Source organism: Hoplias malabaricus, chromosome 15 (assembly GCF_029633855.1).
Source record: "Hoplias malabaricus isolate fHopMal1 chromosome 15, fHopMal1.hap1, whole genome shotgun sequence".
In the NCBI taxonomy this organism is placed as follows: domain Eukaryota; kingdom Metazoa; phylum Chordata; class Actinopteri; order Characiformes; family Erythrinidae; genus Hoplias; species Hoplias malabaricus.
In genome coordinates this window covers 4,222,401-4,237,161 of record NC_089814.1, presented here as the reverse complement: position 1 = coordinate 4,237,161, position 14,761 = coordinate 4,222,401, and the positions used below count along the sequence as shown (strand labels likewise).

The following is a 14,761-nucleotide window of genomic DNA, read 5'->3' as shown; positions in this document are numbered from 1 at the left end:
TTCTGCTAAGTTCGTTTATTTCTCTGCTTTAACTTTAGCCATTTTGGCTCAGTTTTCTTACTTCTCCACACTTGGTTTCGCCGGGTTTCTCCACTTCTCTTATTTCTCGATTCGTATTATAGTTGTTTTTGTATAGTTCTCATTTAACTGCTCTTGTTTTAGCCATTTCTACTCAAAAAAACTAGCTCCCATCCTCTAACTTGCAAACAGATTTCACTACAAAAGGTGAGTGGGTTCTTCAAAGAGGCAAACGTGTTTAATTCACTTGGTTTTCCTGCTGTTTTAAATATTTTAAATATTGAATTGATCAAACATCTTGTTGGAGCCCTGAGCTGAACATTTCTACTAACCCCATCACTGAGAAATCAATTGCTTTAGCTGCTTAAAATCCTATTTGAAATTCCCTCTGATCAAACCTCACTGACCTGTTTGAAGATCTTATTGGCGAGGAAGGATCCGCCCTTTTCCGCCCCCCCGGGGGCTTTCTGGAGCGTCTCTGGAGAAATGAGCGTGGGATTCGGACGCTGTGCCTCCTCCGTCAGCAGCTGGATGATTACAGCCTCCACGTCGAAGAACAGGACGTGCATGTCTGGATCCGTCAGGTTCGTCTTCATCGCCTGCACCACCAGGGCATTGTGGGAGTATTTGGGCAAGTTCCCCTACAAAGAGAAAGAGAACATTCAAACTAAAGCACACTGGAGAGCAGTGACTGCCTTTTTAGCTTCTCTACTCTTCGCTGGAGTGCATACACCAGACACTGGGGCATTGTTGTGAGGATTTGGTTGCATTCTGTGGCGAGAGCCTTAGTAAGGTCAGATGCTGATGTTGGACGATCAGTTCTGGATCACAAACACAACTCGAACTCGTCCCAAATGTATTGGATGGTGCTCCATCATTTTTTTCTTTCTGTGTACCCCTCTATTCCATCCTCGGCATAGAGTATCTATTTCATATTTAAATGAAACGTCTGTGACCTGCTTCGGTCCAAACCCCACGAGCCCCACAGCAGTGTTCTCCCCCTGTGTAAACAGCCCTGTTCAGAACGCCCGCTTTCAGCACCTGTTCCTTTAAATGATAATGAGCCGCTCGCTGTTCACCCCGACCCCGAGCGCACAGCAGTGAGGAGCGAGGAGCAGAAGCTTTGATTTTTAGCCGTTTTCACTCTGTTCTCTTTCTTCTCCGTTTTTACTCAGTGCTCTTATTTCTCCGCGCTCGTTGTGTCTGTTTTGCTGAGTTTAACCTCGTCTTTGCGCTCTCACATAAACACGGGTCCAGCGCTGTGATTGGACAGACTCAGACGAGGGGGCGGGGCCATACTAAAGTCCCTGCAGTTGAGCAGAACGATTTATTTTATCCCATGTTTTCAGACACAGAAAACTGACTGGGTGTTCTTGTTTCACAGTGTGTGGGTTGGTGGGCTTCAGATGCACACAGTGTGAACATCCATTGAACAAATGATTTGTGAGAGGGATGAAAGTGCAGTGTTAAACAATTCCAAAATATTTTAACTGACATTCTTTTCATTAGACCTCTTACATTATTTCATTAATTAATATCATGTGATCTGTCAGAGCCTCTCTCTGCACACACTCACAGAAGTCTTCGGTTTCAGGGGCCAGAAACACCTAAACAATATAGTGGCTAACCCAGAGGCCCTAAATTAAAGCTGAAATACGGCAACGATCACAGCGTGTGTGTGCAGCTCCGACGACTTCACTAAGACAGACGTCTCCCGGCAGAAAGGTCCCTGATAGTTCTCTGTAGACATTGGCCCAAAGTTCTCTTCCGTGCATGCTAATCTACTTATTCCACGCTCTACGCAATAATCTCTAATGCTCATTACCCCCTTAAGCATTCATTCCGCCTTGTCTCGTTTTTAAACCCGCGACCGTATTAAATTGCTGCCTTGCTAATTGCTATTCAATGTTAATTCAATGGTCGAAGCACCTGCTCTCCATTTTAAGTACCCAGGAGGATGTCTGAGACTACAGCGGCCGGCTCTGACGCAGATCAGAACAGAGTCGCCGCCGAAGAAGGTTATGCATATTTTTAGAAGTGATTTCACTGTGATTTTACAATTGCAGATCCATGGGAACATTTTAATAAATCATACTAAAAGACCATTTAAAGAAGCATAGTCTACATACGTTACAAACGTGCCGTAATATACTCACAGTAATACACAATAAACCGCCAGCGACAACTTTTTAAACGCCATTAAAGCATTGGTTTGATCCTCTGACCCTCGTAGGGTGTGTGTGTGTGTGTGTGAGAAATCATCCCCAGGTGTGAGGGACTATGTCACACAGTCAATCCACCATCCACATAAAGGGGAGGACTCTGGAGGAAACCCACACGGACACAGAGAAAACTCCACACTCTACACAGACAGTGACCCCACTCAGAACTCTGGAGCTGTGAGACAGCGCCACGACCTGCAGCAATGCTGCCCTGTATCCGAGTTGTACTCAGTTATACACAGCCCTTTGAGCAGCATTATCATTAAAGGGACGCTCTGATGGGGAAATGAAAGAACATGTTAGATGTATGTATTACAAACACTTGCTATTTTTAAAGGAACACTAGGTAAGATGTGAGTTTTATTGATTGTGGGACTCCCCCAGTGTTCATTTGACAGCATTGTACTTCTCTCTAAGGGGAGTGTGGTCTCCTACTCTCCACCAAAAGCTACATTGTGCAGTTTCTGCAGTGCTGAGCCAGGATTAGCAAAGACAGAGGCTCTATTCCCCCTATTACAGAACAGCGGAGCTGATTTTGAAGCTGTGATTTTAAGTTACAAATATTACATAATGTAAATTAACACCAGATTTGGTATTTTTGCTCCGGTCCTGAAATCAAAAGGGAGGGGGAGGGATTGGGGTGGTGGTTTCCTACCCTTCTCTGTTTGTTACATAGTGCTGTTTCCGCCAAGCTGAGCCCAGAGTAGCAAGTAGAGAGACACTATTCTCCCTATTGCATCTCAGTGGAGCATCACAATGATTTTGAAGCTGTAATTTTAAGAAAAAAAATTACCTACTGTTCCTTTAAAGTTATTTGAATTGCAGTTTTATAGATACATTTGTAAAGATGAATCTGCCACCTGCTGAACGCCTGCTGTTATTATTGTTTGCTTTTAGTGTATTAATCTTCCACAAACTACACAACCAAGAAACCTGTTCAATCAGTGTTTGGCCTTCAGGCCACGGTTTATTCCTCTGTTCCGCCACCCCTTCCCACCTTACCCCCTGCCTCCCTCTCTTCCTCTACCCCTCCCCTCCCTCCCTTTTCTGTCCACTCTGCATCTGGCCCTGATCGTTCAATTGGTTTCACAGTAACGTCTATTGCTAACAATTAGCGCACACTGGAGAGGCTTTGTCCCGAAACTCAGCAGCGGTTCGCCTCAATGAACGTAAGAGTTCGCCTGAGTGATCACACACACACACACACACACACACACACACACACACACACACACCCCCACAAGAAAAAAAAGAAACAGAAATGAAAAAAGAGAAAGCAAGGAAGGAGGGAAAAAGAAAAGAATAAAGAGGCACGTGGCTAATTTCATTCAATTTCCTCTACCCCTGCCCCCCGCTGACTTGTTAAAAACCATTCATTGTTCAAGGTGTCACTACTTTAACCCTCAGAATCATCCCTTGCTCTGAAACAGCCCTTTATACGTGATCTGCCCAAAAATAAACAGAGGGAAATCTATCAGAACAACAACCACACAAGGCCACTGCTGACGTTTACGTTAATGTTTACGAACGGTGGTGGTTTGCCGATGGCTGATCTTGAGAGTCTTGCCCAAGGAGGTTTGTTGATATGGTTTTCCTCCCTGAGCTGGGAATCAAACACTAGTCTGTTGGACAGCAAATTCTATACGTTTGTATTTAAATTTGGCGCACGCTGTTAGTCACTACAACTTAGGGTTTTTCCCACTGCACGGTACCTACACAATCCAACTCTACTGGACTGTTGATTTTGATTGAATACAGCTCCTTCATTAGTTCAGTTCAGATCAGTAGAGTTGGTGCTGGTCGTCTGCGTTGCGTGGCGTAGAGTGACGACTCTCTCTGGACAATCGGCGCTCTGCAAGGTTTACACGCCACGGTTTAGTCCCTACTCGACTCGCTCTGAACCACGAGAGAACAGCCACTAAACAAGAACCCGCTTCCAGAACCAGAACCTGATTCACCTGAGGGTAAAACACCTTGAAACAGGCAAGTGCCATTATATAAACAACTAAGAGCAGATTTTCCACAGGAACCTCCATGTCTTTACACCCAACACCAACAGACACACACCCACAGCGGGTCTAGATTTACAGGCCCTGAAGGGGAGGTGGGGGCATCAGGCCTCAAGGATGTGATTGTCTATTTACGGCACTTGGCAGACGCCCTTCTCCATGTTTATCCCAAGGACACTTATAGACGCAGAGTGGAGATGAGAATCAAACACCAGCAGGCAGGGCTGGACGATAAAAAAATATCGATCTGTTTCGTGATAAATTTTAGCTCGATAACGATGATAAGCTTTGGGTAATAGAGCTCAATAAACCTTCGTTTCTATTCCCGGTTACAGAGCCAGCTTCACGCTATCAGGCGCAGAGTGTACTCATGGTACTAGCGTAAATGACCAGGCGACCCATGAACCTGAGAGTGTAAACAAGACTATAGTGGGTTTAGTTCAAGGGCTTGTGTGCATGTATTAAATATATATTAGATATGGTGTAGTCTACTCTTCCCTCTGTGTTTGGGGTGAATTTTGTCTGGTTTGGCGCCCCCTGTCAGAACACAAGCGCAGAAACCTTCTCCCCACTGGGTTTTTCCTCCTGGGAGATGTGTTCCTGTTTGTGACAGCACTGTTCTTTTCCTGACATGGATTTCCTCAAACAAAACTATTTTCTCTGTTTGCAAATTTTACACTTTCAAAATTAAAAACTCCCAAGAGCTGAACTTTTTCCACCTTCCACTAAGTGATTCTGGGTTGGAGCCTGAACTGGATAACAGTTACATGAATGAACGAATGAATGAATGAATGAAGCACCACTGAATGGACCTCCATGAATATTTCACATTATTGTAGTTACTGACAGATATAAGTATGAATTAAAATGAAAATAGCAGCTTTATTTGCTTTAAAACTGACAATTTTATTAAATTGAGGGAAAAACCCGAGCTCGCTACGGAAATTCTTGAACGCGACCGTGACGTCACTGGTGGACAACAGCTGAACAACGCCGCGGTAAAACACCGTTATGACTGACTGTTATGACAGTATCTAGCTAAATAACCAACATTATTCATGACAATAGCCTAGCAATAAGCTAAACTCAAATGTAGAGGTACCGTTATTCTTGTAAATGTGATCGAAGTCGAACTCGAATTCATCCGACACTATAAACCTCCGTAATGCAGCTACGTAGCCGAGTATAATCTGAGCCACCGAGTTTAGCGAGTCAAGCTAACGTTAACTAACACCAACTAAAACAGGCGAAGTGAGTGTCCTTACCCTGTTTACCTCCATGTTACAGAGGCTCTTGAACACCTTTCGTTGGTGTCCTTACATGCCCATATTGTTGGAAAAGCGCCAGTGAAATGAGCTACAGATAACGGAGTGAGCGGATGGTCCTTTCCAAAGTGCCCGTTTAAAGTGGACAAATTTAGTCCATTTTCTGGATATTTTGGGATCTTTGGGCCATTTGTGCACAGATGTCCCACTGTACATTGAATGATTGCAGCCAAAAACAACACACCTTTTCCTCATTTTGCATTAAATTAAGTGCAGCTTCTAGAGTTGTTGTCCACCATCTACGTCACAGGCAAGACGCCTATTAGACGCCTTGTGTAGCGGGGTTTTCCTGACACAAGACAGATTTTACTACCTTTTGTGGTAAGAGAATGTTATTTTCCCGGTGAAATTTCCTTATGAATCTGAGCAAGGTGCATATGCATATTATATATTGTGATAAATACAGAGATCTATCAATACAGAAAAACGTATCGCGATCACATTTTTGCAGGTATCTCCCAGCTCTAGAGAATGCAGTTTTACAGCTGTGTTTCCTGGAGCCAGCTGAAGGCATGGTCTACGTAAGTGTGTGTGCACATGATCAGGGTGGTACCACCTCCAGCTCATTTTGAAGCAGGAAAACCCCTCTTAAAGTAACAAAAAGGAGCTGTGGCCTAAATTTGCATCCACAATTCAATGTTTAATACAGTTCCCTGTAGAGAATGTGGAGCAAATCAATAACACGACCAGGGGTGTGTGGACCTTTTTCATAAAGCTTGTAATACCACCAGTTACCACTGTGACACATGTAAATACAGGTTCACAAACACAAACCCTTCCATCTCGTGTCTCTCTGTCGTCTGTAGACACTCACACACACACACACCTGTTTAAGAACGCTGAGGAATACGAGACTGAACATTAATGTACATGTATATGAGCACAAATATAAATTTAAGGCAGCACCTACAATCAAAGTGGAAACATTAACCTCAGGCTGAAATACGTCTCATCTCCAGGAGGTAAAAGTGCTGCTGCTAGGATCTGAGCAGAAGGGTGTGTACATCTCTGAACTGGGTTTAAAGCTGATTTAGAAACTGTGCTGACAGCCCACCTGCCCATAAGCCTGGACACCTGGTCCAGTGACACAAACGGGCCCAGGGTCAGAGGGAGACGCACAAAGGAAGCAGCATGTCATCTCACACACACACAGCTACTACAGCTGGCCCAGGTTTATAGGTCCGGGAGGGGAGTGAGGGGGGCTTCAGACCTTGAGGATGTGAGATGTACAGAGCTGACAGGCATCAACTAATTGCAGCCTCAAAACACACACACACACACACACCCCAAAGTGTGACTGTGAGTGTTTGAGGGGGTGTGATGGAGACACACTGCCCTCTAGAGATCACGAGTTGTAACTGCAGCCAAAACACCAAGAAAAACAGAGCAGGATTCATCTGAGACCCGAGGTCCGTTGCATGTAAAATTACACATTACTTTACATTAATTTCCCCAGCTGAGGTTTACAGGAAAACACTGCAGTGCCCAGTGACCTCTCTCTCTCCATTCACTAATATATTACTGATCACTCATTCTCACACAGCGGCTCCCTGCTGTTTTAAAGCATCCTTCAGTGTGTGAAAGGCTCTATAAAAGAAACGAATTATTATTATAGCAGCATGTAAACAGAAAGGGCTTAATGAGAAAGGTATGAAGGAAGGGAAAGAGGGGGAGGAGGGAGGTAGAGACAAAGACAGGGAATCAGGAAAAGATAAAGACATGTTACTAGGGATTTAAAAAAGGAGAGAGGGGGGGGGGAAGAGGAAGAGAGTGAGGGAAATAGAGGAGGGACAGGAAAGAAGGGAGGAAAACAGAAAGGGAAATTGGACACCAGGAAGGAGGACAGAAGTGAATGAATGAATGAATGAACTCACAGAAACTATAAAGAGGAGGTAAAGCAGTAAACCCAGCCCTTCACTGATGAACAGACGTCCCTCGCTGCAGAGACACAGGTTTATTCTGAATTAACCACATCTGCTAAAAAAAAGGCAACTACTGTGGACTAATACTGTGAATGAGTCTGGGATTAATACTGCGCCTCAGACCGGGAAGGATCATGGGAATAACTGGGAACAAAACTGGATAAACAGAAAAGCACTGTGTATGGTACGGTGGTCGATATATTATTTGCCGATGTGGATTGAATTTGCTTTATTAACAAAAAGATTAAATTATCGGTTATTGATGTCGGTATTGGGTGTCACGGTGGTGCAGCAGGTCATGTTGCAGGGTCCTGGAGGTTGTGGGTCCGAGTCCCGTTCGGGTGACTGTCTGTGAGGAGTGTGGTGTGTTCTCTCTGTGTCTGCGTGGGTTTCCTCCGGGTGACTGTCTGTGAGGAGTGTGGTGTGTTCTCCCTGTGTCTGCGTGGGTTTCCTCCGGGTGACTGTCTGTGAGGAGTGTGGTGTGTTCTCCCTGTGTCTGCGTGGGTTTCCTCCGGGTGACTGTCTGTGAGGAGTGTGGTGTGTTCTCTCTGTGTCCGCGTGGGTTTCCGCCGGGTGACTGTCTGTGAGGAGTGTGGTGTGTTCTCCCTGTGTCCGCGTGGGTTTCCTCCGGGTGACTGTCTGTGAGGAGTGTGGTGTGTTCTCCCTGTGTCTGCGTGGGTTTCCTCCGGGTGACTGTCTGTGAGGAGTGTGGTGTGTTCTCTCTGTGTCTGCGTGGGCTTCCTCCGGGTGACTGTCTGTGAGGAGTGTGGTGTGTTCTCCCTGTGTCTGTGTGGGTTTCCTCTGGGTGACTGTCTGTGAGGAGTGTGGTATGTTCTCTCTGTGTCTGCGTGGGTTTCCTCCGGGTGACTGTCTGTGAGGAGTGTGGTGTGTTCTCTCTGTGTCTGCGTGGGTTTCCTTCGGGTGACTGTCTGTCAGGAGTGTGGTGTGTTTTCTGTTTCCGCGTGGGTTTCCTTCAGGTGCTCCGGTTTCCTTCCACGCTCTAAAAACACACACGTTGGTAGGTGGATCGGAGACTCAAACGCGTCCGTAGGTGAGTGAATGTGTGTGAGTGTGTGTGTTGCCCTGTGAAGGACTGGCACCCCCTCCAGGGTGTGTTCCTGCCTTGCACCCAGTGATTCCAGGTAGGCTCTGGACCCACCGCGACCCTGAAGTGGATAAGGGATACAGATAATGGATGGATGGATGGATGATGTCGGTATCGGCTACTCCAAGGTGCTAATTATCTGTTAGCGTATCGACCGCACTGAGCTTCCAAACAGCAGAAACACTAACTTCAGCAAAAATACTCAAAATACAATACAAGGAAATCTCTTTCTGAGGGTTTGCTCACCACATATACAGCATACGTCCGTATATTTGTTTTGTTTTATTTTTAATGTTTTTTGCAATTATTTACGTATCTTAACCATGAACGATCACTGGATTTGGAACAACAACCTTTCACTTCCACTCACAGTCCATTTTATCAGCTCCACTGACCCCACAGGAGCAACTTGTAGTTCTACAGTCACAGACTACAATTTATAACATATTGCTCTGCACACTTTTGTCAGAGCCCTCTCCCCCTGTTCCTCAGCGCTCAGGACACCCACAGAGCAGGTGTGATGTGGTGGTGGATCATTCTCAGCGCTGCAGTGACACTGACGTGGTGGTGGTGTGTTAGTGTGTGTTGTGCTGGTGTAGAGTGGATCAGACACAGCAGTGCTGCTGGAGTTTTTAAACCCCTCAGTGTCTGGACCGAGAACAGTCCACCGACCAAAAACATCCAGCCGACAGCGTCCTGTGTCACTGATGAAGGACTAGAGGACGAGCGACACACACTGTGCAGCGACAGATGAGCTACTGTCTCTGACTCTACATCTACAAGGTGGACCAACGAGGGAGGAGTGTCTCACAGGGTTTAAAAACTCCAGACAAACACACACACACAGTATATCACTTCACGGCTATAAACACTGAACTGTCTTTGAGTAATAAGGTGACATGGTTACTGACTGGAGGAGGAGGTGGTGGGAGATGGTGGACTGGGATCATCAGCAACAGGAGATGTAGGGCAAGATTTAACACCTGATGCTGACGGCACTGGTTTAAGTTCATGACCAGACTCACGTTTATCCACTCTCTTGATGAGGTGAGGTCTGGCTCAGGGCTCTACTCTTTCAGCAGGGAGGAGATGGTAACACCGCACTGCCTCATGAACAGCTCTTATTTAAAGGTGTTGTAAATGCTGAATTGTAAATATGGAGGTGTGGAGGCTCAGAGAACCAGGAGTAAAATGCAGGTAGGTAGGTTTTTTTTTTTCTGGCTTGTTTCGGACCAAACAGTAACCAAACTCCAAATATCTACGCCCCCTAACAGTACTTCGATGTCTAACTGTTGGCTCTTGCTGTTGTAATGATGCTTTAAGTGTGGTCACGCCAATAAAGATTGAACTGGAGGGAAAATGAAAATTGAACTGAGAGAGAAGGAGATGGACAAAGAGAGCTGGAGAGTAAGAAAGCATGAGAGAGAGAGAGAGAGAGAGAGAGAGAGAGAGAGAGAGAGAGAGAGAGAGAGAGGGGTGTGTGATTGTGGAGCGTTTGATGGTGATTATGTGTCATTAAGCCGGTCGGCTGGGGACCGGGGGGCTGGCTGCTGTGGGGGAGTAATGGAGGCTTCAGCCCTGAGAGACGAGCACCAGAATCACACACTGCAGTATTATATTGTCAGAGGGAATGATAGGGCATTAGAGCAAGGGCTCACACACACACACACACACACACACACACACACACACACACACAGGACAGTGATGGTCAGAAATCACAGCAGGAGTCAGGGTGGAATTGTGCTCAAGTGCCGCTCTGATGGCGAACGTTATCATTTCACACATCTCAGTTATTTATTCTTTCAGAGGGAGAAAGAAAGGCAGTGCGCGGTCTGTTAAAAGCACTCTCCTTTCTTTACGGCATTCAGTCCGGGCTGTAAACACCTACACTAGCGCCCAGAAGCTTAAAGGCACCTGGGGCTGTTGAAGAGGCACACATTCAGCCCTGTTGTCGCAACACTGGAAGAGGCAATCTCACGCCATCTCCATGAGATTCCAGTTCATCTTTCTTTTTCTGTTCATCACAAGTTTGCCCAGTTTTCTCCCTTCTTATTATTCATCTCCAACTCCTCCCCTCAGGGAGCCGCCCAGAACCTGCAATCTCCAGGCTCCGGGTTCCTCCCACGGTCCAAAAACACACGTTGGAAGGCGGATAGGCAGCTCAAAAAAAAAAAAAAAAAAAAGGGTTCATAGGTGTTAGTGTGTGAGTGAATGTGTGAGTGTGTGTCGCCCTGTAAAGGACTGGGGCCCCCTCCAGGGTGTGTTCCTGCATTGCGTTCAGTGATTCCAGGTAGGCTCTGGACCCACCGCTGCCCTGAACTGGATAAGGGTTACAGACAATGAATGAATGAATGAATGAATGAATGAATGAGGTTGCTCCTCCCGTGTTCATCTTCCCCATGTTCTTTGGAGGTCCTCTTGCTCAGTGGGAGTTCTCTGGTCCCCGCTGGGGTCTGTCTTCTTGCTCTGGGAGTATTCTGGATTCCTGTAAAGCTGCGTTGTGACTACGGATGTTTTACAAAGGAAACATCATCTGAAAATTGAATAGTTCTATTCGTTCAACTCTGGGAGACCGATCTACGCTGTTCTTCCTGCCGTCAGTCCACTGTTGCCAGGTTTGAACTAAACCGTGGACTGGGCTTTATGATTAACGGACTGTGGATTTCCAAGAGTGTCCAGAGCGTACGGAGACGACAGTAATTCAGTCGCACTCGTCGTTTTTGTGGTAACTGGGTGGAGGGCTATTATTCTCTCTTTTACACTCACTCTCGGATCTCTGCGTGAAGGCTGTGATTATCCTCGGCTCCAATAACAGCATGATTCTGCTCAGTGTGTTGTGATGGTGTATTTTCACACATCGCTGCCTCAGGTCCTCCATTTCTCTGCACTGAATCACTTCATAGATTTTATGACATTCATGTTACAGCTCTTTCAGTCTCGTTCCATTCATTCATTCATTCATTCTTAATTCGGCTCCTCATCCCATTCTCTCTTTGTCTGTGTGGACTTTTGGTAATGTCTATATTTTATGTTCTGTGTGTGTGTGTGTGTGTGTGTGTGTGTGTGTTCAGACTGAACAAAAGCAAAACCCTGGAGACCATGCATTTTTCATCTGTCCACCATCCCTCCGTTTGTACACTCGTTCCTCTCCATCCCCTGCTTTTACTCGACAAACAAGCTGACAATTTTCTATAATCACCACCGTGGCCCTAAGGGAAGTGTGGATTGGTGTTTAACAGCTCACACGCGCACACGCACAGTTCCAAAAAAAGTACACATAATCAAACTGTCGACCTCTCAGAGTGAAGTGAGACGCTGCATGAACATGTTTATCGTACGTCAGGTCAGAAACGTGGCTGTTGACCTGAGGTGGACGAACACGCTCGGTTCTGAGGGTAAACATCTCGCCTAAAAATGCTGCTCTACCGCAGTAGTATCTGACCTTGTCTGCGTTGTCTGCAGCAAGCAGGTTGGTGGCGAGGGTCTGCAGTTTGTGTTGAGCCATGTTCTTCAGAGCCGCGAGGCTGCGGCGGGTCATGGCCTGCTTCAGATTCACTGCTGGGTGATTCAGAGCGTCCACAGCTGCAGGGACCGCCTCGTCACACGCGTTCAATATCTCCACCGCCGTTATACCCATCACACACCTGTCCAGAGCTCCTGAGAGAGAGAGAGAGAGAGAGAGAGAGAGAGAGAGAGAGAGATTTTTTTTTTTTGATTGTTTTGAACATAACATTTATTCAACCATCCATAAACACATAAATCAGTAAACAAACACAGTACGACATCACAGACATAAACACATTATCAATTAAAGCATTCAGCTCAAAGGGCTTGTGAAGATCAGCTCTCCCTCCTCAACCCTGCACAGGAGATCATTACAACACCATTCCAGCTCAAAACCTTCAATATTATTCAGAGTTTTGTAAAAACCAAACTCAAAGACAATTCTGGACTTTACCAGGGACAAGAACAGAGGTAAAACCTCCTGACCAGATCTGTCCTCCATTTTATTTCTCCTGGAGTTGTATATCGCCAGTTTTGCCTGACCCACTATGAAATTAAGCAGCTGCCACTTAACACGGTCTTTTTGTCGATAACCAGCCCCAAAAATAAAAGCACAAAAAGTTCAAACTTTCCCCACATTTCAAAAATAAAAACTCAAGTGTGAGAAAAAGGGACTTAAGCCTTGAACAGTCTAAAAAACAGTGAAAGATGGTCTCTCTGAGTCCACAAAAAGCACAGCCATCACTGACTTCTGGATTTATCACAGACACAAAAGATTTCACTGCTATGACCCCATGTAAGATCCTCCACTGGAGATCTCCAGACCTCTTAGTTAGGGGTTGTTTATATAAAACCCTCCAGACAGGCTGCCTTTCCGTCCCTACCCCCAGCTTGTCCCTCCACACCGTGTCAGGCCGTCCATTCAGTACTGTTTTATTCAACAATTTAACACAGCATTCATATAAAACACGGCCTGACACAGTGTGAAGGTCCACGTCCTGCAGGCCCGAGAGCTCTAACAAAGGGCCCGATGCTCCATCTAAATCAGGAGTAAGAGCAGTACGTGGGAAAAGGTCCCCCTTGTTGGGCATTATACTCCCAGTACTGTACTTTTCCAACAATGACAGTTCCTCCAAAGACAGCCTGTCCTTCCACAAGTTAGCAATGGTTTCAGCTTGACGGAGGGACCTCAGCCCCAGTACAGAGGCAACATTCTGGATGTCCTTTAAGCCTGGCCCTAACACACCCACCAGGTCCCGCAATGTCACTGTTCCAGAGTTACTGAGCATTAAAGCAAGGCCCGGTACACCATCTCCAGACACGTCCAACCGAGCCCCTTTTACTATCGGCTCTTCCAACAGCCAAAAAAGCGAGGCAGTAGTCTCCGGTCTGTGCTTCTTAAAAAGTCCCCACATTTTAAAAAGCCCCCGATAAAAAAGAGGTAATCCAGGCCCTGAGGTAAGAGGCCCTCCTTCCTGTCTGGGAAGGTAAAGGACACCTTGTGGAACCCAATGGAGCCTGTCCCAGAAAAAGTCCACGAGGAGCGCTTGTATCCGCGACAATAAGCCAACAGGAGGATCCACACTGGACAACCGGTGCCACAACACTGATGCCCCCAGTTTGTTGATTACCAACACCCTCCCCCTGAAAGATAGTTGTCCATGAATCCATTTCCACCTCGACAGCCGACCCATCAGTTTCTCGATCACACCGTCCCAGTTTTTCTGCTGCACAGTGTCATCCCCAATAAAAACCCCAAGATATTTTATCCCCCCTCTTTTCCAGACTAAATTACCCGGTAAAGAAGGCAGCCCCCCGGTCCACTGTCCTACTGCAAGAGCTTCGCTTTTGTTCCAATTCACCCTCGCAGCTGAAATTACTCCAAAATCATGAACAATAGAAACAAGTTTTCCGATGTCTTTCTGCCCCCTTACCATTACCATCACATCGTCTGCGTATGCCGACAACTGATATCTAAACTGTCCCAGCGCTATGCCTTCAATTTCAGATCGAAGCTTGTTTAGCAGAGGCTCAATGGCCAGGGAGTATAACATTCCTGACAAGGCACAACCCTGACGTATGCCCCGACAGACCCCAAAAGGAGCACTCAATCTGCCGTTAATTTTTAGCACACTCTCAATGTTTCTATATAGTACTCGTATCATTTTGATAAAAGACGGCCCAAAACCCAATAATTCTAGTGTACGCCACAGATATGAGACCGACATCAAGCCCTTGAGTTCTGAAAACAGTTAAAATATCTCTAATTAAAAATACATTATCATGTATAGACCTGCCAGGCACACAGTAGGTCTGGTCCTGATGGATTACCTGCCCCATCACATCCCTCAGTCTGGTAGCCAAAGCTTTGGAGAAAATTTTAAGGTCCGTGCAAAGAAGACTCACTGGTCGCCAGTTTTTAATGTCCTGCAAGTCACCCTTCTTAGGCAGCAGGGTGATCACCGCCCTCCTGCAGCTTAGGGGCAAGAGACCATCAGCCAAGCTCTCATTGAGAACTGCCAGCAGATCCGAACCCACCTCCGTCCAAAAGGCCTTATAAAACTCCACCGGTAGACCATCAATACCAGGGGCAGTACCACCCTTCATGCCCTGCAAAGAAGCATGAAGCTCCTGCTCTCCCAGTGGTCGTTCC

General features: G+C 46.2%; 1 protein-coding gene across 2 annotated transcripts in view; it reads right to left on the bottom strand.

Annotated features, from left to right (window-relative positions):
- Positions 1 to 14,761, bottom strand: part of LOC136667951 (WD repeat-containing protein 7) — a 222,170-nt gene that overhangs the window by 144,834 nt on the left and 62,575 nt on the right. For both annotated transcript variants that reach the window (XM_066645141.1, XM_066645142.1), the window contains exons 14-15: positions 12,047 to 12,261; positions 426 to 659 (exon numbers count right to left, since the gene is read on the bottom strand). In XM_066645141.1, the coding sequence (XP_066501238.1) occupies positions 426 to 659; positions 12,047 to 12,261 (449 nt within the window). The remainder of the gene's footprint in view (positions 1 to 425; positions 660 to 12,046; positions 12,262 to 14,761) is intronic.